Genomic DNA, 25,944 nt, shown 5'->3' with positions numbered 1-25,944 from the left:
CCAGGTCTGATATTTTCTCATGAAGAGCCTAACTGTTTTTTCTTGTATTGGCCGGGTGTAACTAAACACTTTCGAGCAAATGAAAGTATTAGTGTGACATACCAGTGGGCAAGGTCTAGAAACAATGGAAGATTCTTACTCGTGCTCACCATCGAGCAAGGTAAGAAATTATTTACTTATTTTTTCTTAATCTCGATTCTTTATGGTTTAAAAGAAACAAAGTTCCATTTTTTTCTCACCAAGAAAAATGATTCAGTTTTTCAATGATAAGATACAAACATTCATAATAGAGCAAAATTTTATTTAATTGATGGGATTTTGTTGTTTTGTTTTATGTTCATTATAGAGAAGAAAAGGTTTAACTTTTAAACACTTGGGAGTAGTTTTGTGTACTATGATGAGATTCTTGCTGTTTTTTCATAATAGAGAAAAAATTAATAATTATCTTTTAATGTCTTGTCAACTATTGTGATGTATTAACTAATAGTTTTGCTTACTGTGATGGGGGATTCATTTCTTTTTTAGTTTTTCCTTAGATATGTTTTTCCTTGAGTTGAGGAATCTATCGACAACAACCTCCCTATATCTCAAGCTAGGGTAAGGTCTGCGTAAAACTAATGATCTGCTGCTGCTATTTTTACATAGATTCATTCCCACCTCAACCACCTTTAAACAGAGAACGACGAACCAGAGTAACGAGAACTGGGCCACAAGACAGAGGTGAGACGTCTGCAGCGGGGGCGTCACGTGCCATAGGTGGGGCATCAGGATCAACTGGGCCACGAGAAAGAGGTGAGACATCTGCAGCGGGGGCATCACGAGCTAGACATGAGACGTCTGCTCGTGGGTCATTGGAAAATCAACTCAGGTCTACAAGAGTCTTGAGATCTGCGACTCGCGGTTAATCCTAACATCATGTTTAGACTTGAAAAGTTAATGTCCTTGTCTTTGCATTTTAGTTTTATGTTGAATGATTGCAAACTTCGTTTTGACTCCACTTGTTAAGTGAGTGGACATTTGAGGCTGACTCAATTTAGTAGGTTCAATGGTACTTTTGTTGGTTTTCAAAAACATTTGTGGCTTTAATTTGTGGTTCGTATTTCTTTATCATTTTCTTTTCTGTTTTTGGCCTTTTTATTATTCATAATGCAAAGTATAGGCAACAACCCCCATGCAGCCAGTCTTTCTCTAGTTAGAAGATGAGTATAACATGAATGTCCATTTAGGTGATGCTGCATTATTACACACTAACCTTCTACAATTTCCCTTGGGAAAATCACCTACCTCTAAGCTTCAAATACATTCGTTTTGTTGAGAAGCTGGTCCAGCTTAATACATCCTCAGTCTAGCCTATCTCCTCAAAATACTTCCGAGCTTTTAGAAAGATAATAGACATCAACTTGGATAGAAGAGAGGCATTTCTGTGACCTGAGAAATTTAAGTTATGCTATAGGAAAAAAGGAACCAACTAGTTACTGATAGAAATCCACTTCTCTTCAAGAAAGTGCAATAAAATATCAATTAGTACTTCATATTATTGTTCAAAAAACTTATAACAGGAGGTTCCTTAACTCTCTATGGAAAAAGGAACACCAATGTGTTAAGTCAAATAACATAAATATCCTGATTTCTAGATATTAAATGCCAATTTGGTATAATTAAGGTACTGAAATTTATACTTTCACTAGATTAAGGCAGCCCGTGCAAGCACGAGCCTAGCATTTAGATTGGGTCATTAAAAGTCTTCTAGTTTACGTGTTGCGATGCGTTCAATGATTCTCTTGTAAGCTCATAACATTATGGTTTGAGAGTCTTCGATGATTCTGTTGTAAGGTCATAACATTATGGTTTGAGAAGAGGTCCACTTCCTCCTAACACTTAGGTAGGTAAGTACTACGTGACAAACAATTTACATGTCATGTTGAAACTTAGAAACATAAAGGTAAGGGAAGTTTAGGCATGTTAGGAAGTTAACATCATCTAGATGCTATTTTTTCACTTTTCATCAATGCTATTTAATTAGTTTATATTGTGGCGCTTAAGCAGTACTTCTGTATTGTAAATTAAAGTTTACCTGTTGATGACCAATATATGTTTGTCGCAAGCAAGTTTACCTGCTGGTTTGTGCTATCAAATAAGTGGCAATAAAAACAGAATCCATTCTAAAAACGTACGTACATTATTGCTATGAAAGAGTTATAATAAGAACGGGTTCTACTGAGAATCGCTCTATTCCAAGAGTTAGGCAAGCATAAATGGAGAAAAAGGTTCCAGCAATTTGAAATGTAGGTATTGTGTGAAAATCCTGAAAGTTCTTCAGTTAACCTTGCCTGTTGTGCAATGCTGAATAATCACCTCCACCCACCGATCCCAGTCCTCTGGTGTAAATTGAATGTTGTAACGTAGAAACTAACACCAAACTGTTGTATCTGTGGTTACAGTCAAAGAAGTTATACAAATATAGACTTGTTTAAATCTCAAAATCCAAAAAATAACACATAAATTAGAACGGAATGAGTAAGGTATAGAGAAAGGAAGACAGGGAAAGTGCAACTTACACCATGAAGTTAGCTGCAGGATAGTTGGAACCAATATTGTAGCTTGAATTGAAGTGAGGATTGATGTTTCTCATTACCAATTTTGTTCCATAGCTTGAGGTAAGTAATCCTTCATTGTCGAGCTGATCATATTTTATTTTGAGATGGCAGAAGACTTACAAGGATGTTCTTTGGATGATTTTGTCATAAACAATATTATGCGTACAACGATCGTCATGGTTAGCTGGTGTGGACGGACGAATGAGTACTTTAACGGAGTTCGAACACTTAGCTCTTGATAAGGCAACATAAAGTTGGCCATGTGAAAAAACAGGCTCTCGCAAGTAAATTCCAACGAAATCAAGTGTTTGACCTTGTGCCTTATTTATAGTCCATACATAGCATAGTTTAATTGGAAATTGTGTTCGTTTAAATGGAACTGGTAATCTTTCATCCGCTGACGATAATAAAGGTATTCTTGGAATAAATATATGTGTGTTTTTAAAATCACATGCTGCTATTTAAGCACTGATAGTGTGTTTTAGTATCACAACATGTTAATCGTGTACCATTATATAAACGTTCATATGGATTCAAATTCCGTAGTAATATGATGGGACGATTTTCTTTCAAAGTTAATTTATAAGGAGGCAAACCAACAAGATTCAAAGTGTGTAATAGATCTTCATAATTAATGAGTTTGATCGTTACGTTGCTTTCTCTGGAAACTTTGCAATAAGCATATCATTGATTTCATTTACAAAATCATTCTTCGTTGTTAGGATGACACGTGAATCCACAGAAGAAGAATTAGAGAAGGACGTGTGTAAATTTGGAAATGTCATAGTAAATAATGTATCGAAAGATTCTTCTTCAGTTGTGAAAGGAACAATCAAAGAATCTGGAAGTTCAATTTTATTGTTAAGATTGACTCTCTCCTGTCCATTTCCAATTTTCATCAAGTAATCGCGAAAAGAAGGTCTGTTTTTGCTCTCATAGTTTCAGACAATTGGAATTTTTCAAGTTTGGTAGAATATAATATACTTTGATTGATGAATTCCTTTTTCCATTACGAATAATCTGAAGTGTTTGTCTAAAGTCTCCTCCAAAGACGACTACTTTTCCACCAAATAGCATATTTGTATTCATAAGATCTTTTAAGAGTATGTTAAAAACTTCAAGCATTTTCTTTTTAGTCACAGTCACTTCATTCCATACAATTAATTTTGCATCACGAATCAGAGACGCAACTGAGCTTTGTTTACTGATGTTACAACTAAATTTTTCATCAATGTCTGATAGGAATTTTGAAGCGCGAGTGTGCAATTCGTCCACCTGGGAGGATCGAAGCAGCCACGCCAGAAGTCGTTGTTGCGAGAGCTATGTATTCTTTACTTCTTATCATTGCTAGTAAAGCACGACATAAGAATGTCTTTCCGGTTCCTCCTGGCCCGTCAATAAAAAATGCTCCTGGTTTCTTAGAAAAAATTCTAGCAGTAATCACATTGTATGCTTTCAGTTGTTTTGTGTTTAATTTTTTGTGTAGTAACACATCTTCTTCACTTACTGTAATGGTTCTTTCAAAAAAAAAAATAAATCTACCCGGAGCTTCTGCTGGTTTTCTTTAATTTTGCGTCTTTAATTGCCATTGTAGATGGTCTAATTGTCTGCGGAATAAGTTCATAGTCATTGACATTGTGACCCATATCATTAATGTGGTTTAAGACTTGGTACTGAATATATTTTTTTTCAGTAGTTTGGAGTCTTCTGACATTGGCTCTTCGAATTGTTTGCATAAATTTTGTGGATTACAGTAGACCAGCAAGGTAGCAAACAAACGCCTTTAGCTATATGTCATTTGATAACTTGCTGCTTCTAACAAACAGTCTATCAAATTATACTCACAATGTAGTAACTTTCTTTTTTCTCTAAAAGTATTATAATGTTGTCCATTTACAGTTCGAAGATCTTCATAAGATTTGGGTCCCCTCACATTCAGCTGTAGAAGTCTTAGATAATAGCGTTCTCCTTCAGTTGAGTAACAAGTTACAATGCAACCAATAGCAAAGCGTTGCTTCCGTAGTGTCTATATTTTGTCTCCCGCAGACCATACAAAGTGTTCTGGAAATTCTCTGTATAACAACTTGAGCTCTTGGGCATTTCTGTTAGTTCTATTCATCTCGAAAAGTTCTGTTGGCATTGTCTTTTAAATCATTGGATTGTTAACAATTGTATGTATATCTGTATCATTTCTGAAAGAAACAAATTGTTGCCCTTCAAGGTGTAACTGGAGATGAGAAATACTTAGAGACATTTCACTAATGGAGAAACCAAATAAGCGCCACGCAGACTCAGGAGGCGAGACCCACCTAGCAGATTGGAATTCTTTTATTTCATCTATTTTTCTGTTTGTATCACTATCTTGCACACAGAATGCAATTTTGTCATGCCCTTTACAAATATATTTATAAAGGTATTTCACAACTTTTATATCAGAGCACACTTCTACATTCATATGACAATTGAATTTATCAGGCAGGAAAGGATTGTACGAAACAACCAACGAATTATCTAAATACTGCGCCCCCCCGTACTTCAGAGCACATAAATTCCGCTTGGTTATATCTATTTTCAGTTCTTCAACTTTGGATCTGAAGATGCGACTAATTAGATCAGGCCTGCTCTGTGTCTCATCTGTTGCGTACCGATGTTCCTTAGTTTCCGGCCAACCTGGGTTGCAAGTCATAGTAAAAAATAAATCGGGTTCCCAAAGTGTTGTACTAATGCAATAACATCCATATATCGTTGTCTCATGTCTCTAGGTCCACCTATGAAAGAACTTGGAAGGAAACTTCTCTTTCCAACATTAGATGCATCTCGTTCTCCAAGTCTTAGAATATCGAGCAGTCCTTGTAATACATCCATCCTAAATAGATCCTCATTAAATGAAGCAAAATCCAATCTTTGACTTTCAAGCTTTATATAATCGTCCACTGAGTACTGCTTAAACAATCTACCAGTGTGCAATATTTCATCTTCATCATCATTTCTCATTTGGATTTTATAACAATAGTATTCACGAACAAAAATTGTTACTTATCTCTTTTGCGTTTACCTTTTTCTAGAGCTTGAGCTTCCATGTGAAGATATGAATCAAGAGAACAATGATTTTTGATGCTTGACGATTGTTCACACTGACCAATATATCTTGTAGGAACATTTATCGGCCTGGAAAATTTTTTAACACCGCAATGCCATCCATTCTGGCCATGTCGGAACAACAAATTAAGGATATCTGTAGATGCGGAAATGGGCGTAAAAAAAATAGTGTGAGTATACGTGATGGTTCCCCAACTCAATACGGTGGTCCACATAAAGTTTTTTGAGAAAAAAAATTTGGATGCTCCGGGCGCCAGATCAGTGGGCCTATAAATGTGTAAATGAGCATGAAAAAATGGTGTGAGTATAGTGATGGTTCCCCAACTCAATACGGAGGTCCACATAAAGTTTTTTGAGAAAAAAATTTTGGGTGCTCTGGGCGCCAGATCTATGGGCTAATGCACACGAAAATAGAGGAATTTGTGCAATTCCTAAAAGAAGGCCTATAGATGTATAAATGAGCGTGAAAAAAATGGTGTGAGTATACGGCCGGAAATGCTCTACCTGAGTCCTTTTGCCTCGTACTTGTATTTAATTTAATTTGGTGTTCGATATTGTATTGCCCCTTGACTAATTTAAATAGAGTTTGCATTGCATAAGCCTATTAACAGGGAAACACTCATGGTTAGGATTTTGAATTTTTTACATTTCTGACGACTCGAACCTCAAATATCTTGGAAGAGATATTCAAATTAAGAAAGAGTACGTCGTTCATATTTAGTGCTTCATTTATTTTGATTTTTTTAGGCCATGTACATATATTAATTGATCCTAGTCAAGTCAGTGCCTCTATTCATTTTCGAATCTTATTTTATATAATCGGAGAAAAAAAATCTTATTTTATATAAGATTTTCTGTTTTTGTTGATACATTAGGCGGATTTTTTATAAAGAAAAAATCAAACGAAAATAAATAAGTGTAGTTGAATGAGTAGGAGGTAGAACTTGCTAACAAAAACTTATGTGATTGATGGATGGCAAAATGAAATACTTGAAACAGTGAATTATAAATAGTACTAATTATTACAACCCGCACACAGCGTCTAAGTATTTTTTTTCTCTTATGGGGCGATGGTGAAGAGATATGAAACTAGGCACATAAGGGATTAAAATTGAAGCGGTTCTAGTGGAGGTTTGAAATTCATCCAATATCCTTCCAGTTGCAACATCGAAAAAACACATGGTGTCATATGTATCAACCATCAAAATCTCGTTGGTAAAGCTCATGTGATGGTTACCAAATTCGCCATATATGTCATAAATTGTGACATTAAACTCTAGTTTCCATGAATTTAAGCTTTCCAGATCATTAATATTATGAGCAATATATCCCTTGAACAAGATACATCTGCAATCATGACACAGTTCATTTGTTATCAAACAAATCTTTCCTCCTTTTTCCTCTATACTTAGATGGCGTGCTTCACTTTGTATTGGTACCTCAATCAGATAAGATTCTTCCTTAGCAACGTCGAAAGCAACAAGTATTGTTGTATCATAAAGATCTCGATTGTAATCAACACTAGTACTGTTTGTACTCCAATATAACACTCCATTAACACATGCTGGTGACCTAGCACCCGGTTCAAGTGAATCATCAATCCATTTTAAAGGCCTCCATGATTGGTCATTTCCGTTAATACTTGAAATTGAACCTTTAACCCTTTCTGATTTAGGAACGTCAAATTCATATAGACATTGAAAAATGACCAATTTGTACTGATATGAAATTGGGCAAAATCCAAGCCCGGCGGTAATGTGATCTCCTCTAATTGAAGACAAATATGGATTTGGTGGAGTTGTCACATATTCCATAGTCATCGAATTACAAATGTGAAAACGAGCATGACGTGTACTCCAGAAACACACAAAACCATTCACACAATTTGCCTTGTGAAACGCCATTTGCTCAATACGTGATTGTGATGTATATTCCACCGTGAATAAGTCTTTACAATTACTCATGATCAAGTTTTCAAATGGTTGGTCTAAGAAATTATTATGCCATTCCAAGGAAGAAATAGTGACGGATTTTCCATCAGTTGTCGAAATAACAAGAGCCTTAAGTTGAGAGAATGATGATGATTTCTTATTATTATTGTCTTCAAAGTGTGAGTAGGCAAAGCTTCCATTGTAGATAATGGAATACCATTTCTTACATACCAACTTTAAATTTTGTAGCAAATCTTGACAAGGTACTCTTCCTAATATCTCAATTACCATTTCATTGGGTATATTATAATTGATGATATGTTGCTCATCATCTTCTTTTCTCTTCTTTCTCTTGGAGATTTTCATTCTTTCTTTGCACGTCCAATCAATCCAGAATTAGATTAAATATTTATAAGTAAGTTATACATACATTAAAAAAAGAAAAAATGCAATCAATATAATCTAGCTCTTTAAATTTGAGATGTAGAAATGCAAGCATTTAAGATTAGGTTGTAAAAATCATCCGACGTACCTTGCAAACCAAAGTGAAGTGAAGTCTTTGTAAGAATTTCAACAAAAAAATTATCTATATTGGCAAGTAAATAATATTTGTAGTGATGTAGACCATAAATATAAATAGAACTACATTTAGGTTTTTGTAACAAAATACACAAGATTTTAGGTAAAGAAAGAACATATCAATCTCATCAACGCAAATGACTAGGACTTTCCGGACTTTTTCCCAATTATATATATAATAAGTGGGAATATCTACTACTTAGCACATGACAAGTGTTACATGTGCTTAAATAGTGTTGTACATTCTTCTTTTATGGTTGTACCTTTAAAATTTATATTATTGCACAATTTAACACCATTAATCACAATAATTAATAAGTTAAAACATTTTTTAAAAAAATATGAAAATTTGGATGACTCTCCAAATTTTATTTGTGTCACATAAATTGAGACAACAAAAATAACACATATTGGGTCCATTTTAATTTATTTGTCTTTTTTTTTGTGTGTTTTATATTTAAAAATTGCGTATAAATACTATAAATCATGATAATTGACAACATAAAATATGTTTTGAAAAAAATACAAAAAAATCCACTGATTCTTCAAGTGAATCTATCGTAAAAATACTATAAATCATGATAATTGACAACATAAAATATTTCAAAAATAAATACATATAAAAAAATTCGATTGATTCTTGAAATTAATCTATCGTTACAAATTATGCATAAAATATAATAAATCATGATAATTGACAACTTAAAATATTTATTAAAAAAACACAAAAAAAGAAATTGACTGATTCTTAAAATTAATCTATCAATGTCACATAAAATGAGACAAAAGTAGTAATATGTATTATTTTTACTATATGTAATAAGTGGGATATCTACTACTTAGCACATGAAAAGTGTTGCGTGTGCTTAGATAGTGTTGTACATTCTTCTTTTATGGTTGTACCTTTAAAATTTATATTATTGGACAATTTAACACCATTAATCACAATAATTAATAACTTAAAACATTTTTAAAAAAAATGAAATTTGGATGACTCTCCAAATTTTATTTGTGTCACATAAATTGAGACAACAAAAATAACATATATTGGGTCCATTTTAATTTATTTGTCTTTTTTTTTGTGTGTTTTATATTTAAAAATTGCGTATAAATACTATAAATCATGATAATTGACAACATAAAATATGTTTTGAAAAAAATACAAAAAATTCCACTGATTCTTCAAGTGAATCTATCGTAAAAATACTATAAATCATGATAATTGACAACATAAAATATTTCAAAATAAATACATATAAAATAATTCTATTGATTCTTGAAATTAAACTATCGTTACAAATTATGTATAAAATATAATAAATCGTGATAATTGACAACTTAAAATATTTATTAAAAAAACACAAAAAAAAAAAAGAAATTGACTGATTCTTAAAATTAATCTATCAATGTCACATAAAATGAGACAAAAGTAGTGATATGTATTATTTAATGTGAAATTATTGAAAACTACATAAGATGTATTGTAAATCTTAACAATTAACAACATTTGAGTGACTCTTGAAATTTTATCTATGCTACATACATTGAGACAAACAAAGTAATATATATTAAGTATTTAAAATTACGTACAACCTTATTGCTTTCTGTAGGCTTCGAATTATCGTGGTCATTTTTTAGGCTAATACAAGTTTTGTACATTTTCTATTTTTTTTTTAATATTATAAATTGCAATAATTAATAATTTAAAAAATTTTAAAAAATATATTAAAAATTGAGTTGGTTTTGGGAATTTTATTTATACTATCTAAAATGGGACAAAGGAAGCAACATTTATCATTTACAAATGACTTAAAAAGCATTAAAAATTACAATAATTACCAAATTAAAATATTTAAAAGCTATAAAATAAAATAGCTTCACTCTCAGAATTCTATCTGGCTCACATATATTGGGACAAAAAAAATAACACATATCATTTTAAAATTATCAAAAAAGTATTATAAATAATAATAATTAACAACTTAAAATATCTAAAAGACATTTTAAAAGGGTTAATTTTGTATTTTATCCATATCACATAAATTAGGACAAAGTGACCAGTAATGTAGGTTATTTGAAAGTTACATAAAAATATTATAAATCACAATAATTAATAACTTAAAACATTTTTTAAACAAATATGAAAATTTGGATGACTCTCCAAATTTTATTTGTGTCACATAAATTGAGACAACAAAAATAACATATATTGGGTCCATTTTAATTTAATTGTCTTATTTTTTTGTGTTTTTTATTTTTAAAAATTGCACTGATTCTTGAAGTGAATCTATCATAAAAATACTATAAATTATGATAATTGACAACATAAAATATTTTCAAAAATATTGTATGTGGATAGTCTTATTATGCCTTAAATAGTGTCAAAGAAAGTACAAGTTTGTGATAAAAAAACTTATTCCTTTATTCACGCAAACAATCGCTTCAAAAACTCCGCTATTAACCCCAAAACATACCATTTATATTATTGGGCCCATGCATAGCACGGGCACCATTATCTAGTATATATATATATATATATATGTTAAAAGTGGAAAGCTCCAACCTTCAAAGTTGGATTACCATTTTGCCCCTCCACTTAATCAAAATAAAATTAATTAATTTATTAAATACTAATATTTTAATTACATAATGGTGGAATATGAAGGTCCAACAACTACACTTTAATTTTTTAGTTATGACATTATAATTATAATTGATTAGGTTAAATTCAATTAGAGTAGAAGACAAAATAATGTAGGAAGTTCTTCCAATTCGGTGACTCTTTAATTTGAATTTTGAAACCAAAATAAAATTTATGTATTGTGATTCAATGTGCTCCATTAATAAATTTTGGTAGGTGAAAAGAAAGTCAAATATCACTATAAATACCAGTAAATTGCTCCCCAGATCATCATATTCTTCTTTTCTATCATCTACTATTCTCTTTTCTTCTTCCTAGATACTGATATAGATACATGTCGTCAAGAAGCTAACAGATGGGAAGAACAATAGTTTCATTCTGAAATTAAAAAGAGAAGCTTTCTTACAATATAGTTCAAGTGTTAAGCTTGGCATATATATATATATATTCCTCTAGAATTTTTTTCATGTTAGCTTATGATTTTAAGTTTTTCTTTTTCGTTTTGTAGTTAAGGTATGGTTGTCCAAAATAAATATTGTTATGGTTTTTTTTCCGTTGTTTTTGTGTTATTATTCTTTTAAGTGCTACTTAAGTGACAACTTCTATTAATACATGATGAGTTTGATAATACTTGAATAGTTTATGCAATATGCTTTTATTTAAATACAAGTACTTTTTTTTTTTGCTAAAAGATTATTACTTTGAATGAAATATTTTGATTGTGTTACTTTATCGTCTATCTAACATAGAGTTGCGAACATATACATATATTGTTCATTTTTACACCTTTTGTTTCATTTTTTATTTTTCTACAACTTATACAATATGAGACAGTGTTTTCAAAATTTTAGGAATCGCGCAAATTACTTTATTTTTTGTGTGTAAATGCCCATTGATCTGGCGCTCGGAGCACCCAAAAAAATTTTCTCAAAAAAATAATGAGGACCTCCATCTTGAGTTTGGAACAATCACGTATACTCACACCATTTTTCTCACACCCATTTCCGCATCTACATGCCCTTTTTCTTAGGAATCACGCATATTGCTCTATTTTTTGTGTGTATTAGCCCATGGATCTGGCGCCCAGAGCACCTAAAATTTTTTTCTCAAAAAACTTTATGAGGACCTCCGTATTGAGTTAAGGAACCACCACGTATACTCACACCATTTTTTACACGCCTATTTCCTCATCTACAGACCCATTTTTAGGAATCGCGAAAATTGACCTATTTTTCGTGTGTATTTAGCACATGGATCTGGCGCCTGAAGCACCCAAAAACTTTTTCCCAAAAAAAATTATGTGGACCTCCGTATTGAGTTGGGGAACCATCACGTACCATTTTTTTCACGCCCATTTCCGCATCTACAAGGCCCTTTTTAGGAATCACGCAAATTGCTCTATTTTTCATGTGTATTAGCCCATTGATTTGGCGCCAAGAGCACCCAAAATATTTTTCTCAAAATATTTTACGTGTACCACCATATTGAGTTGGGGAACCATCACATATACTCACACCTTTTTTTTCACGCTCATTTCCGCATCTACAGGCCCTATATTAGAAATCGCTCAAATTGCTCTATTTTTCGTGTGTATAAGCCCATGGATCTAGCACCTGGAGCACCCAATTTATTTTTTCAAAAAACTTCCTGAGGACCTCCATATTGAGTATGGAACCGTCACGTATACTCACATCATTTTTCTCACACCCATTTTCGCATCTACATGCCTTTTTTAGGAATCGCGCATATTGTTTTATTTTTCGTGTGTATATAAGCCCATGGATCTAGTTCCCGGAGCACCAAAATTATTTTTCTCAAAAACTTTTACGAGGACATCCATATTGAGTTTGGAAACCATCACGTATAATCATTCCATTTTTTTATGTCCATTTCCGCATCTACAATGCCCTTTTTAAGGATCGCGCAAATTGCTCTATTTTTCGTGTGTATTAACTCATGGATCTGGCATCTGAAGCACCCAAAATTTTTTCCTCAAAAGACTTTATGAGTACATCCGTATTGAGTTGGTGAATCATCACGTATACTCACACCATTTTTTTCACGCACATTTCCGCATCTATAGGTCCTTTTTTAAGAATCGCACAAATTCCTCTATTTTCATGTATATTAGCCCATGGATCTGGCGCCCGGAGCACCCAAATTTTTTTCTCACAAAACTTTGTGAGGACCTTCGTATTTATTTGAGGAATCATCACGTATACTGTCACGACCAGGGAGAACCCCCTAGTCGTAACCGGCGTACTCGACCTCGAAGAGGTCTAATACAAGCCTCTTAGCATTCATTCATCGCATAGACACAAAAAAACCATAAGGAATTTAAAACTTTCTTTACCAAGAAAATATTTCATAAAAAAATAAAATATAGCAAGCGGAAGACTTTCTAGACTTTATACATGATGTCTCAAAACCATCTAATACTTTAGAGTACAAAATTCGGGACCAATCCCATACACAACTTAAACAATACTAAAAAGACATAAAAGAACATATGGGGTATTGTCCTCGAATATATGAGGACTCACCAAGTCTTCATCTTCAACACTTAGAAACCTATCAAATAGCCATGACATGTCATCATCTCCAAATCCCTACACTTTAGTCCAAAAAGGGAAAGAAAGGGGTTAGCACAATTAAGTACTAAGTATGGAGACCATGCAAAAACATGCCAAAAAGGACATTTTCAAGGAAGTAAATGCTTTCATATCATTTGATAAAACCTTTCCTGTACAAGTATAAGAGACATAATACAAGTCAACATTAACATATAAGACCATAGCCAACCATACATATACTCAACATATGTCCATATACAACCCATGCTTAACTTTAAAAGAACACATGTCATTTCATTACCATAGGACCTCTACCTAATATAATCTTAAGACACACTTGAGTGAGACAAGAAGTGACCGCCCATACAACCTCTTCAAGCACACTTAAGTGTTCCCCAAGATTACCTTAGATAAGGACATTTCCTTTACAACATAACATCAATAGACCAACATTCTTTAAGAAACCATTTTGGAGACATTCAAGCACATAAGGGGACTTTCACATAATAGTCGTTAGACTTAGGGAACTCACTTTAGTATCTTCAAAGCCTACTCGTGCCATGTGTAGATAGCATCCCATACTACTACCTACACGGTGTAGAACTTATCCAATAACTAGAGTGCACATCCCACATGATGGGAATAGGCATTAACCGACATAGACCATGCGAGCTAGACATGGAATCCGGTGTCATAAAACCCTACACCGTGGAAGGTGTTCTACTTGCCAAGGGTAGAACTAGGACACATCCCATGTAGGCACATGGTTTAGGGGATATCCAAAGATGTTCATTGTACTCTTGCCTCATACTCGGGAGAGCTACCATCTTAACCATATCCACTCGGTGCTTAGTCTTAGTTCCCATAAAGTAATTTCATTCACATGTATGTGCTAGAGAGGGCACCATCATTAGGTCTACCGACCCATAGCACATCTACCAAGAAGGGCACCACAAGGATCTACCGATCAAGGTTCATTAAGGATAGCTCATTAAATCCCCCTGGAAGGGTGCCTTAGGCCTACCAATTTTTCATTAAGGGTGCCTTAAGCCTACCGGTCCAAGGTTCATCATTTCACACATGAGAAGGGCTACCACCATTAGGTCTACCGATTTCATGGTTTTACATTTACTTAGAAAAGCTAGACTTATGAAAGGGCACCATTTCTTAGTTTTGCCGATTCAAGTCTTGGCCTAGAATTCCTCTTTTAGCATTTATAGAAAGGGCACCATTTCTTAGTTCTTGCCCACTTCACACATTCATGCATTCAAGACTTTAAGTAACAAGGAGGGACACTTTAGTCTACCAACCAAGTCACAACATTTTCATTTAAGGATACTTCATAATCCAACATCATTTCATATATACATCATGAGAAATCATACTTTAACTCACAATGCTATCCACTTTACATAGGATCATCACAAGATTACATAAAACTCATTCACATCATACCTTCATATAAAACTCATTCACATCATACCTTCACATATAGCTTCACATAAAACTTTACATATAGCTTCATATAGGACTTTACATATAGCCTCATATGTGTATAACAATACAACAATATAATAACATTCACATAATGCCCTTCATGGCCTCAATTCACAATAATACAACAAATAACCACCTCCACCAAAGGTGGATCAAACCAACCAATAACAATTATATTAATACTAAGAGATCAAGCCATCTTACCACCCTTTTCAAAGGCCATAAGCCACAATACTCAATTCCATGCCAATTATACAATATTTATCAAGTTTGATTAACTTACCCGCTTTCCATGGCTATCTTCATCATCCTCATATTCCAACAATTAACAATACAATAACAATGATAATAACAACATTCAACTATACAAGCTAAGCTAAGCATAAGCCAATAATCAACATGAAGACCAATTCACAATTTTGTCCATTCAAGGCTAACATCCCACATCCTTCAATTCACTAACAATTATTAACAATTCCACATAGATAAATAGATATATGAACAGTCCACAACAATCTACACAATAATCGTCCATCAATTACACAAAATCAATACACCCACTTTAGGCCAAATTTAGAGAATTTGAGAAGACATGGGTTCATGGGAATTTCTTTCTAAAAACCATTAATAACCATATAAATCATCATTTAAAACATTTTTATGCAAGAACCCATGCTAGAATCGAAATAGGTTTTTGTGTGTATTTGAAAAACCTTGAAAACCTTTTGATTGGGTTCCTTGAAAGAAAGAATAATCAAGGATAAGGATCCCCATACCTTAATATTGAAAAAGCCCACGAAAATCGATGAAAGAAGCCTCCAATTTGAAACCCTAGTTCTTCACCCTTCTTCTTTCTTGAACTTGAGAGAAATAATTGAGAGAGGGAATGATTTTGGAAATTCTTATTAAATGAAAGGAATTGGGTCATAAAAAGGTCTTATAGTTGCTAGGAAAGGAAAATAATAGCATAGGGTCAATTTTGGAAAAGGACTAAGGACCCATAAATTCTTGACTTAAAAATTGTGTCCCTTCCCGTCTTAGTTCGCCCTTTGCAGCCTGACAGTGCTTCATATTTCGGGCATAACTTTTTACTCCAAGGTCGGAATTGGGCAAACTCGGTGGCGTTGGAAAGAGGACTCAAAGACCTTTCATAGGATAGGTAATGGCCCACCTAATTCGTTTCGAGCTAAAAGATATGACCATTTAAAGTTGACCCTTACAGCTCACTAGTTCAAATGACTAGTTTCCGGACGTCACTGTCATTTCTCATCATTTCATCAAGTTCTCAACTCCAAACTCACATGTGAGACTCTAGTTTCACTAGTTCGTTTTTAGGGTCGTTACATATACTCACACCATTTTTTTCATGCCTATTTCGCATCTACATGCTTTTTCTGGGAATCATGCAAATTGCTCTATTTTCCGTGTGTATTAGCCCATGGATATAGTACCTGGATCACCCAAAATCTGTTTTTCAAAAAACATTATGAGGATCCGTATTGAGTTTGGGAACAATCACATATGCTTACACCATTTTTTAACCCCCATTTCTTCATCGGTAGGCCCTTTTTTTTATGAGGACCTCCGTATTGAGTTTGGGGAACAATCACGTACACTCACACCATTTGTTTCACGCCTATTTCTGCTTCTACATGGCCTTTTGTAGAAATGCACAAATTGCTCTATTTTTCGTGAGTATTAGCCCATGGATCTAGCGCCCAGAGCACCCAATTTTTTTTTCTAAAAAAACCTTATTGAGGACCTCCGTATTGAGTTGAGGAACCATCATGTATACTCACACCAGTTTCTTCACGCCTATTTTCGCATCTACAGGCCCTTTTTAGGAATTGCACAAATTGCTCTATTTTTCGTGTGTTAATTAGTCCATGGATCTGGCGCCCGGAGCACCCTAAATTTTTTTCCAAAAAGACTTTATGAGGACATCCGTATTTAGTTTGGGAACTATCACGTATACTCACACCATTTTTTTCCATGCCCATTTCCGTATATACAGGCCTTTTTTAGGAATCACGCAAATTACTCTATTTTTCGTATGTATTAGCCCATGAATTTGGCGCCCAGAGCACCCAAATTTTTTTTGTCAAAAAACTTTATGTGGATATCCGTATTGAGTTGAGGACAGTCACATATACTTACACTATTTTTTACACGCCCATTTCCGCCTCAATAGGCCCTTTATTAGAAATCACTCAAATTCTTCTATTTTTCGTGTGTATTAGCCCATATAGCTGGTGCCCGGAGCACCCAAAAATTTTTTCTCCAAAAACCTTTATAAGGACCTTCGTATTGAGTATACTCACACTATTTTTTTCACACCTATTTCCGCATCTATAGGCCTTTTTTAGGAATCACGCAAATTCCTTCATTTTTTTCACGCCCATTTCCGCATGTACAGGCCCTTTTTTAGGAATCATGGAAAATGCTCTATTTTTCGTTTGTATTAGCCCATGGATGTGGCGCCCGAAGAACCTAAAATTTATTTCTCAAAAAACTTTATGAGGACATCCGTATTGAGTTTGGGAACCATCACGTACACTCACACCATTTTTTCACGCCCATTTTCGCATTTACATGTCCTTCTTTGGAAATCGCACAAATTCCATTATTTTTCGTGTGTATTAGCCCATAGATCTGGCGCCCGGAGCACCAAAAATTTTTTTTATCAAAAAACTTTATGAGGACCTCCGTATTGAGTTGGGAAACCATCACGTATACTCACATCATTTTTTTCACACCCATTTCCACAACTACAAGCCTTTTTTAGGAATCGCGCAAATTACTTTATTTTTCGTGTGTATTAGTGTAACACCCCAAAATCTAGTAGTCGAAGCGAGGGGATAAGTATCTAGTCATGAGCCAAAGAATTTAGCTTGGGAAACCTTCACGTGGACCTAAACGGGTCGTAAAGGGCACGACGAGGCGTGGTGGTGCCTGTGGTGACTCACACAATGGGCCCAAGGAAGCCTCTCCTCCCATGAGCACCCACACGACTCATGAAGAGGTCAACAAGCCATGGTGATGGCCGTGGAGGGAGGCAGTAGCTCACCAAAGTGTTGACCCTCCACACGAGCCACTAGACGGTTCGTGAAGGCCACTACGAGTCGTGGAGTTGGTCGTGGTCAAGAGATAGTTTAAGTAGTGGCAAGCCAGGCCACTAGTCAAGGACCTTGGTTGCCACTACGGGTCGTGTCTTCCTTGACGGGTCGTGGTGCCTCATGTGAAGGTGGGTTTAGCAGTTTTAATTTAGGGGCACATTCGATTTTACTTCAATCAATGCAATGTCGTTTTACTCAAGCGTAGGACCCCTATATAAGTGATTTTAACCCCAAAATGCACCCATTCAAGTCATTCTCTTAAATTCACGAAAAGAATTGGGTTCTTCCTCTCCAAAATATTTCTCTCTCTAGAACTTGAAGAAGAAGAAAGGGTTCAAGCTAGGATCAAGGTCAAGTCTCCATTCCTCAATCATTTTTGGGCTTTGTTAGCAAAGTATGATAGCTTTTCACGCATGGAATCCTTGCATCCATGGAGCCCCTAAGTTCTCCCAATTGAAAGGTAGAATTCTCCAATTTGAATTAGGGTTTTCTTCTAAGTTGTGGTTCTTTGTAAATGTTGATTCAATTGAGTGAATCATGAATTTTTATGCATGATATAAGTGGATTCTATTCTTTTATGATGAATTCCCATGTACCTTTGCCTAACCTGTGTTTCTAAGTAGAAATTAATGTAAATGAGTTTTGTGCTATGAAAAGAGAAATTATGGGTTTAGATGTATTCTTATAGGATTGATAAGGTACACTATGAATTGCTTTTAGATTGAAGCATATATGATGATTTATGATTAGAATGTCTTTGAGAGTGAAGCCCATGTATGAATTGTGGATTGTTGTGGAAGGGATTTTCCCATATGATTTCCTTTATGTATGTATGAATGTGAAACACTTTCTCACATTGAATGGTTCTAGGTTGAAAGTCTTGCTCACCTAAAATGAATCTAAGCTAAAAGACTAAGAAATTGAGGAGGCTAGAGGCAACTACCCATGACCTATAAGTTAGAAGGATTGAGGCGGTTACTCATACTCCTTAAAAGAGAATAAGAGGTGACTACCCTGATTCCTTGAAGTTGAACAAGGGGTGAATACCCATGTCATATGATGTTGGACTAGAGGCGAATACCTATGATCCTAAGCAAAGGGAGTAGAGGTGACTACCCATGATCCCATAATAAGTTGAACAAGAGGTGACTACCCACATTCCTATAATGAAAGTGGACAAGAGGCGAGTACCTATGATCCTTTATGCAAGGAAAGAGGCGAGTACCCATGAGCCTTTATAAGTTAGGCAAGGAGGCGATTCCCCAAGTCTTTAAAAGTAAGCTAAAGATGTAAGATGTCATAATGAATGATTATCTTGGATTGTTGCTTGAATTGCCTTCCATAATGAGTAAGACTTGAGGCGGTTTCCCAAGTCTTGGCTAAGTATGAATTGAGGTTACTTCAAGAAGTATTCCTCCTATTTATGATGATCTATTATGTGCAATTATTATGCGTATTGACTTATGTTGTCTAATGCTTATATTTATGTTGTTTATGAAAGTTATCATATTTAGTACATTCTTGTACTGATGCATACTCTTGCCTACATTTCTTATCCAAATGTAGGATCCGGTGATCTTGATTCTCATCCCCGTGACTTGGATCCTTAGTAGAGGCAAGACTTGAAGATTGGTGAGTCCTCATAGCATTCAAGGATTTGGCCACTATTTCCTTATGTTCTTTTATTTTAGTACTTGAACATTATTGTATGGGCTATGTCCCAAGATTCTATTGTACTAGATGGTTTTTGAGACAAGTGTATTAATTAAACTTCCATTTTTTATATAAAAACTTTGATTGTGTTGAAAATGTTTTAAATTCTCGTAAATTTATATTATCTTGTTTATGAAAGCTAAGTGGCTTGTATGAGGCCTCTCGGGGTCTTGTACGTCATGTTACATCTAGGGGGTGCCTCTGGGTTGTGACAATTAGCCCATGGATCTAGCCCCCGAAGCACCCAAAATTTTTTTCTCAAAAACATTGTGAGGTCCTCCGTATTGAGTTGGGAAACCATCATGTATACTCACACAATTTTTTTCACGCCCATTTCCGCATCTACAAGGCCCTTTTTTAAAAATCGCTCAAATTGTTCTATTTTTCGTGTGTATTAGACCATGTATCTAGCTTCCGGATCACCCAAAAGTTTTTGGCCAAACACATATGCAGACCCTTAAATTTGTCCCTAAATTTCATTTTGGCACTCCAACTCAACCTTGTTCCATTTTAACCCTTCAACTCCAATTTTCATGTTCCATTTTTTGGCACTTCTAAGTGATGTGACACAGTGTGTGCATTACACTTTCTCTAGGAGAGAAGACAAAAAAAGTATTTTTAAAAATAATAATAAAAGATTACCCTTCAACTCTATTTCTTTTATGTACCATTTAACACAAAATAATTTTTTTATAATTTCATTATTTCTATATATGTTATTCAACTACAATTTTGCATTTTAAAAATCGGCGTTCATCCGTTAGTTATTGTAAAAAATTAAAATTGACGGACGATCATTGATTTTTTTATATAAATAAAAAGTAACAATTTATTTTTAGGAGTTTTCCTATATTTTTGTGTGAAAAATAACCGACGAAAGTGCGTCGATTTTCTTTCTTATAAAAATCAATGACAACCCAACGAAATCTATCGAGTTTCAACATTTTTTTGTAGTGTTATTAGCTAGCAATGATAATGAGTTTTTTTACTCGTATTTAGTTGAATGAAAAATTAGAAAGCTGATATTTGAGTTAATCCAAATACACTAGATATGAAAAAAAATATGTGGTGTTATTTAATTTAATTAATTGTTTTAAAAAAAACAACTCACTTTCGTCGATTATTTTTGAAAAAAATAATGTACAGAAACTCTAAAAAATATTATTTTTAAAAAATGATGTTCACCCATTATTATTTGTTTTTTTAACAAAAATGCTATGATGTTGATTTTTAAAAATGGACATCATCTGTACATTATTGTGTGAAAAAATAATCGACGAAAGTGTGTTTGTTTTCTTTTTTAAACAATTCATTAAATTAAATAACATCACATATTTTTTTTCCATATCTACTCGATTTGGACTACCTCAAATATCAACTTTCTAATTTTTCATTCAACTAAATACGAGTACAAAAAAACTCATGTTCATTGCTAATTAATAGCACTATAAAAAAATATTGAAACTCGATAGACTTCGTTGGTTGTCATTGATTTTCTTAAGAAAGAAAATCGACGCACTTCGTCAGTTATTTTTCACGCAAAAATAAAGGGAAACACTTAAAAAGAAATTTTTACTTTTTTTTATAAAAAGAATCAATGATCATCTGACAATGTTAATTTTTTTACAATAAATAACGAATGAACGCCGATTTTTAAAATGCAAAATTGCAGTTGAATAACATATATAGAAATAAAGAAATCATAAAATTAGTATTTTTGTGTTAAATGGTACATAAAAGAATTAGAGTTGAAGGGTAATCTTTTATTATTTTTTTAAAAAATACTTTTTTTTGTCTTTCACTCTCTTAGAGAAAGTGTGATGCACACACTCTGCCACATCACTAAGAAGTGCCAAAATGGAACATAAAAATTGGAGTTGAAGGGTTAAATGGAATACGGTTGAGTTGGAGTGCCAAAATGAAAATTAGGGACCAGTTAAGTTTAAGGGTCTGCATATGTGTTTGGCCAAATTTTTCTTCTCAAAGCACTATATGAGGACATCCATATTGAGTTGAAGAACAATCACGTATTCTCACACCATTATTTTCACGCCCATTTCTGCATCTACAAGCACTATTTTAGATATCGCGCAAATTGCTCTATTTTTCGTGTATATTAGCCCATTGATCTGGCATCCGAAGCACCCAATTTTTTTTCTCAAAAAACTTTATAAGGAACTCCGTATCGGGAAACATCACGTATACTCACACCATATTTTTCACACCCATTTATGCATCTACAACCCCTTTTTTAGGAATAGCATAAATTGCTCTATTTTTCGTATTTATTAGCCCATGGATCTGGTCGGAGCACCTAAACAAAATTTCTCAAAAATCTTTATGAGGACATCCGTATTGAGTTTGGGAACCATCACGTATACTCACACCATTTTTATACCCGTTTCCGCATCTAAGAGCAATTTTTAGGAATCACGAAAATTGCTCTATTTTTCGTGGGTATTATTAGCCTATGATATGACGCTCAGATCACCCAAATTTTTATCTCAAAAAAATTTATGAGGACATCCGTATAGAGTTGGGGAACCATCACGTATACTTACTGTTGACACCCAATTTTGACCTTCCCCGATATAATCAATTTCCGAACTTCTTAATTTTCAAACGATTTAAAATAATTAATTTTAGAAATTTCGAAAATATATATATATATATATATATATATATATATATATATATATATATAGTTTGCAAGTTATTTTAAATAATTTGTCACTTTTTATAATTTTAAATAATAATATATCTTTTATGTAATTTTGCATATAATTAGTTTTTTATGAATATTCGAAAATTGTCTCAAAAATACTTTTAAGCTTCTTAATTTTCAATGACTTGGAATAATTAGTTTTACACTAATTCAAAAAAAAAATATTTCTTTTAGTTTTGAAGCAATCTTAGTCATTTTTACAATTTTAAAACAATATATATATATATATATATATATTTTATATAGTTTTGTATATGATTATTACATTTTACGAACATTAAAAAGAAAACCATTTAAAAAAGAGTTTACTTTTAAGTGTTTTGTTATATAGCTCATTTGATATTAGTTTATATATTCGAATTAATTATTTCATAAGAAAGTTAATTATTTTTATTTCTTTAAAGATTAAGAAGCTCGTTAATTAATTTATATTAATTCATCTTGTTTAGTTATTAACCAAATCCTCTAAACCGAGTAAACAAACCAATTTTGGGCTTTTATTTTGCAACCCAACACTAATGTCAGTGGCCCAAATTTTATGCCAATTTACTAACACATTCCAGCCCATAATTTCAACAATTCCTAACAATACAATAACAACCCCAACCGACCCATTCCTCCACAACCCCGACCAGCCCATTATCCATACAAAATTCATTTCAATATCCACTAAAACAATAACAACAGTGTACAAAGCCCATTCCAACAACGGGCAATACAACCAACAACAGCATATTGTACTGTTCTTCTTCCTCCCGTCCCTATCCCCATTAATATCGTAGCAGAGAAGGCAGCACACTTTTTTCTCCCCTTGCCTTTTTTAGGAATGGGTTAAAGTTGCAAGGAAAAGGGTGTTTCCCTTAATGGTGAAAGGATTTTGGAAAATTTGAATTTTGAATTGGTCCTTGTTGCTATCCGAATTTCAGCTCTTCCCTCCAAAACTCGAAACCCTAATTCCTTGCTATATAATTGCTTGTGTTCACTGCGGATGGGGGAGGATTTTTTATTTTTTTCGGGAAGAAAAGAGAGAATTTTCGAGTTGGAAAATTAGGACTTAAGTAAAGGGTTGAAATTTCTTTGAACGAATTTTATACTAAAGCTATTTAGACGGTTCCTTTTTTTTTTTTTTCCGAAGAAGTGAGAAGTTTCCTTTCCAAAGCCAGCTCAAAGCTTTCGGTCGGGTATTCCGAATTTCGGATCTGTGTGGCGGAAGAATCGCTGCCCATCTGCTCGTTTTTGTCTCTGTCCGCTGCACTTCGAAAGGTAATACTCATTTTGGTTCAAACAACTTTTGTTCTTGATGTGTTGTTGTTCGATTCTCAGTGTGCGAGTTGTTCATATACTAGTGCTTAGGATTACTTTGAACCCATTGTTGATCATTAGTCGATATCATTGTGATGGCTGGTTGGTCTCATTTGTTTGGTTTTGTTTTGTCGAACATATGTCTCTTCAAATTTCGGAATCACGCTTGTGTTGGTTTTATATAGTTGAGCGGAGAATCGTGTATGTGGTGTTTACCGTCGTTTGTTTGCTTCTGATTTTTTTTTTTTTTTGAGTTCAAAAGTATTGATGTATGTTGGGTAGTCAAGTATCTAGGATCAAATGTATGCCACGTAGAAGTTGGTTTGCTGTACAGATTTTATGTAGTAGCCTAAATTGACTTCTTGGCATTGTATATCATTATGTATTTATTTATGGCTTGCATTAGTAAAGCTTTCATAAATATGCTTTAAATTTCAAGTGTAAGTATTATTCATGTAGCCTTGTAAGGTTTAAATGCATGTCCATCAAGTTTTTTATAGCATTTGAGTATGAGATTTATTTGTTTGGCATTATTGTTTGATCTAGTCTTTTTTTTTAGTTTATATTAGTCTTTACTGCTGAAGTTTCCTTTGGGTCAATGATATTGTGAGGACATCTTGTTCAAGTTGTTTCTTATTTAGATTATTATTTATTTATTATCTTTTAACCATAAATTTGTATTAATGGATTCTTGATAAGCCTGATTGCATTATTTCGGGGTGGGTTTTGTTGGCATTTCAATTAGTTTATAATTAATCCTGCCTAAAATTCTAAATCAAGTTGCGGTGATGGTTGGCCATTGTGCGGTTATCTCTTTTCCAATAAATTAAAATTTGTGTTTTGCCTCCATGTGCTGCATTTTATTTTTTAGTATTGAGCGTTATGATCCTCTTCTTTGTCCTAATCGTTATCACCTTGTCTTTTTTTGCATGGTATCCTTCGGGTTGAGTCATTTGGACTCCCTTTTTGTGCATTTCATTCTTTTTGAGCCAAGGAGGCTCGACCCTACGCATCTCGAGTCCAAAACCGAAGTACCGACGCTGAAAAACGCAGAAACAAGACCTCAAAGAAATTCCAAACGAAAATTGGGCCCAAAGAAATGAATAGCAGCAAATTTGGCACTTTGGGCTTAAGCCCATAAATTTCAGCCATGTTGCAGAGGGACCAAGCCCAAAGTGCTAATAATATCAATCTTAAAAGATTGAAACTTAGAAATAGGGCAGGTGGGCCTAAAGGCCCAATTTTGGTTAAATTTGGGGCAAGAAACCCCAAGTTCAAATTTCTCCTTTGCACTTTATTTGTTTATTATGTCGACTAACCATTCATTTAATTAGGGTTTAACTTAATTAAGTTTCCATGGGTAGCCATTTCAATTTTTATCGTATTCAAAACAAAATATATTTATTTTTTTTATTTTTTTATTTTCTTTATTTTTCCCTTTTTTATCAATCTTGTCATTTAAATTATTCCCCTTTTGAAAATTCCCCTTTAGTCCATTCCCTCTTAAAATAAATAAAGTGATAAAAATAATAATGGTAATAAATAAATAAGTTAAAATAAATTAGTTTTCTTACTAAGTTAAAATTTCAAAATAAATTAGTTTTCTTACTAAGTCAATTTAAAAAATAATAATATATATATATAAATATAGTTAATATAAATGAGTTCTTTTATTTAGTTAAAATTTCAAAGTTAGTCAAAAAATCACTTTTAGTCAAATCGCCGGTCAACCGCAAGTTAGCGGGCATTCCGAGGGCCTAACACCTTCTCGGAATGTACATTGAACTTCGAACCCTTTTCAATTGATTTTATCTGTTTTAAATCTTTTGAAAAACTTTAAGATTTTTCTTGATTTTTACTAAAAAAAATTAAGTGGCGACTCTGTTCTTTTGGAAATTCGATTTCTCTTAAACCATAAGTTTAATCGATTTTTCAAAAATCAAGTCATTTTTCCTTTTACTTATCTTTTTAAATAAAACAGAAATGGCGACTCCGCTGGGGATTTAATTAAGTTCTAACCATAAGATTTGACTTATTTGATTAATTGTTATTAATTGTTGAAACTGTTCATTTGTGCTTAACATGTTTTAACTGCTATAACTGTCATTGCATTTCATGGCATCTTCTTTTGTATGAATAGTATATTAAAGGACGGTTTTGCGGAACCGCAA

General features: G+C 33.5%; 2 protein-coding genes across 2 annotated transcripts; both read right to left on the bottom strand.

Annotated features, from left to right (window-relative positions):
* Positions 1-4,743: 4,743 nt before the first annotated feature.
* LOC125827456 (uncharacterized) lies at positions 4,744-5,591 on the bottom strand. Its single transcript, XM_049506774.1, has 2 exons — positions 5,378-5,591; positions 4,744-5,267 (listed from the first exon to the last, which is right to left on the bottom strand). The coding sequence occupies exons 1-2, from the start codon at positions 5,589-5,591 to the stop codon at positions 4,744-4,746; spliced, it is 738 nt and encodes a 245-aa protein (XP_049362731.1).
* Positions 5,592-6,718: 1,127 nt separating this feature from the next.
* On the bottom strand, positions 6,719-7,993 carry LOC125827480 (putative F-box protein At5g52610). Its single transcript, XM_049506790.1, has one exon. The coding sequence runs from the start codon at positions 7,991-7,993 to the stop codon at positions 6,719-6,721; it is 1,275 nt and encodes a 424-aa protein (XP_049362747.1).
* Positions 7,994-25,944: the final 17,951 nt, after the last annotated feature.

This window comes from Solanum verrucosum, unplaced genomic scaffold, assembly GCF_900185275.1.
Source record: "Solanum verrucosum unplaced genomic scaffold, falcon-dt-bn FXZP01000138.1, whole genome shotgun sequence".
NCBI classification, from domain to species: Eukaryota; Viridiplantae; Streptophyta; class Magnoliopsida; order Solanales; family Solanaceae; genus Solanum; species Solanum verrucosum.
This window is presented reverse-complemented; position numbering and strand designations above follow the sequence as displayed.

What these genes read in the sequence shown, in the direction of transcription:
- LOC125827456 (XM_049506774.1), bottom strand. Translation starts at nt 5,591, where the DNA reads ATGAGAAATGATGATGAAGATGAAATATTGCACACTGGTAGATTGTTT. An exon ending in AAAGAGAAGTTTCCTTCCAA is followed by an intron (nt 5,268 to 5,377) that starts GTTCTTTCATAG and finishes CTTGCAACCCAG; the next exon opens with GTTGGCCGGAAACTAAGGAA.
- LOC125827480 (XM_049506790.1), bottom strand. Translation starts at nt 7,993, where the DNA reads ATGAAAATCTCCAAGAGAAAGAAGAGAAAAGAAGATGATGAGCAACAT.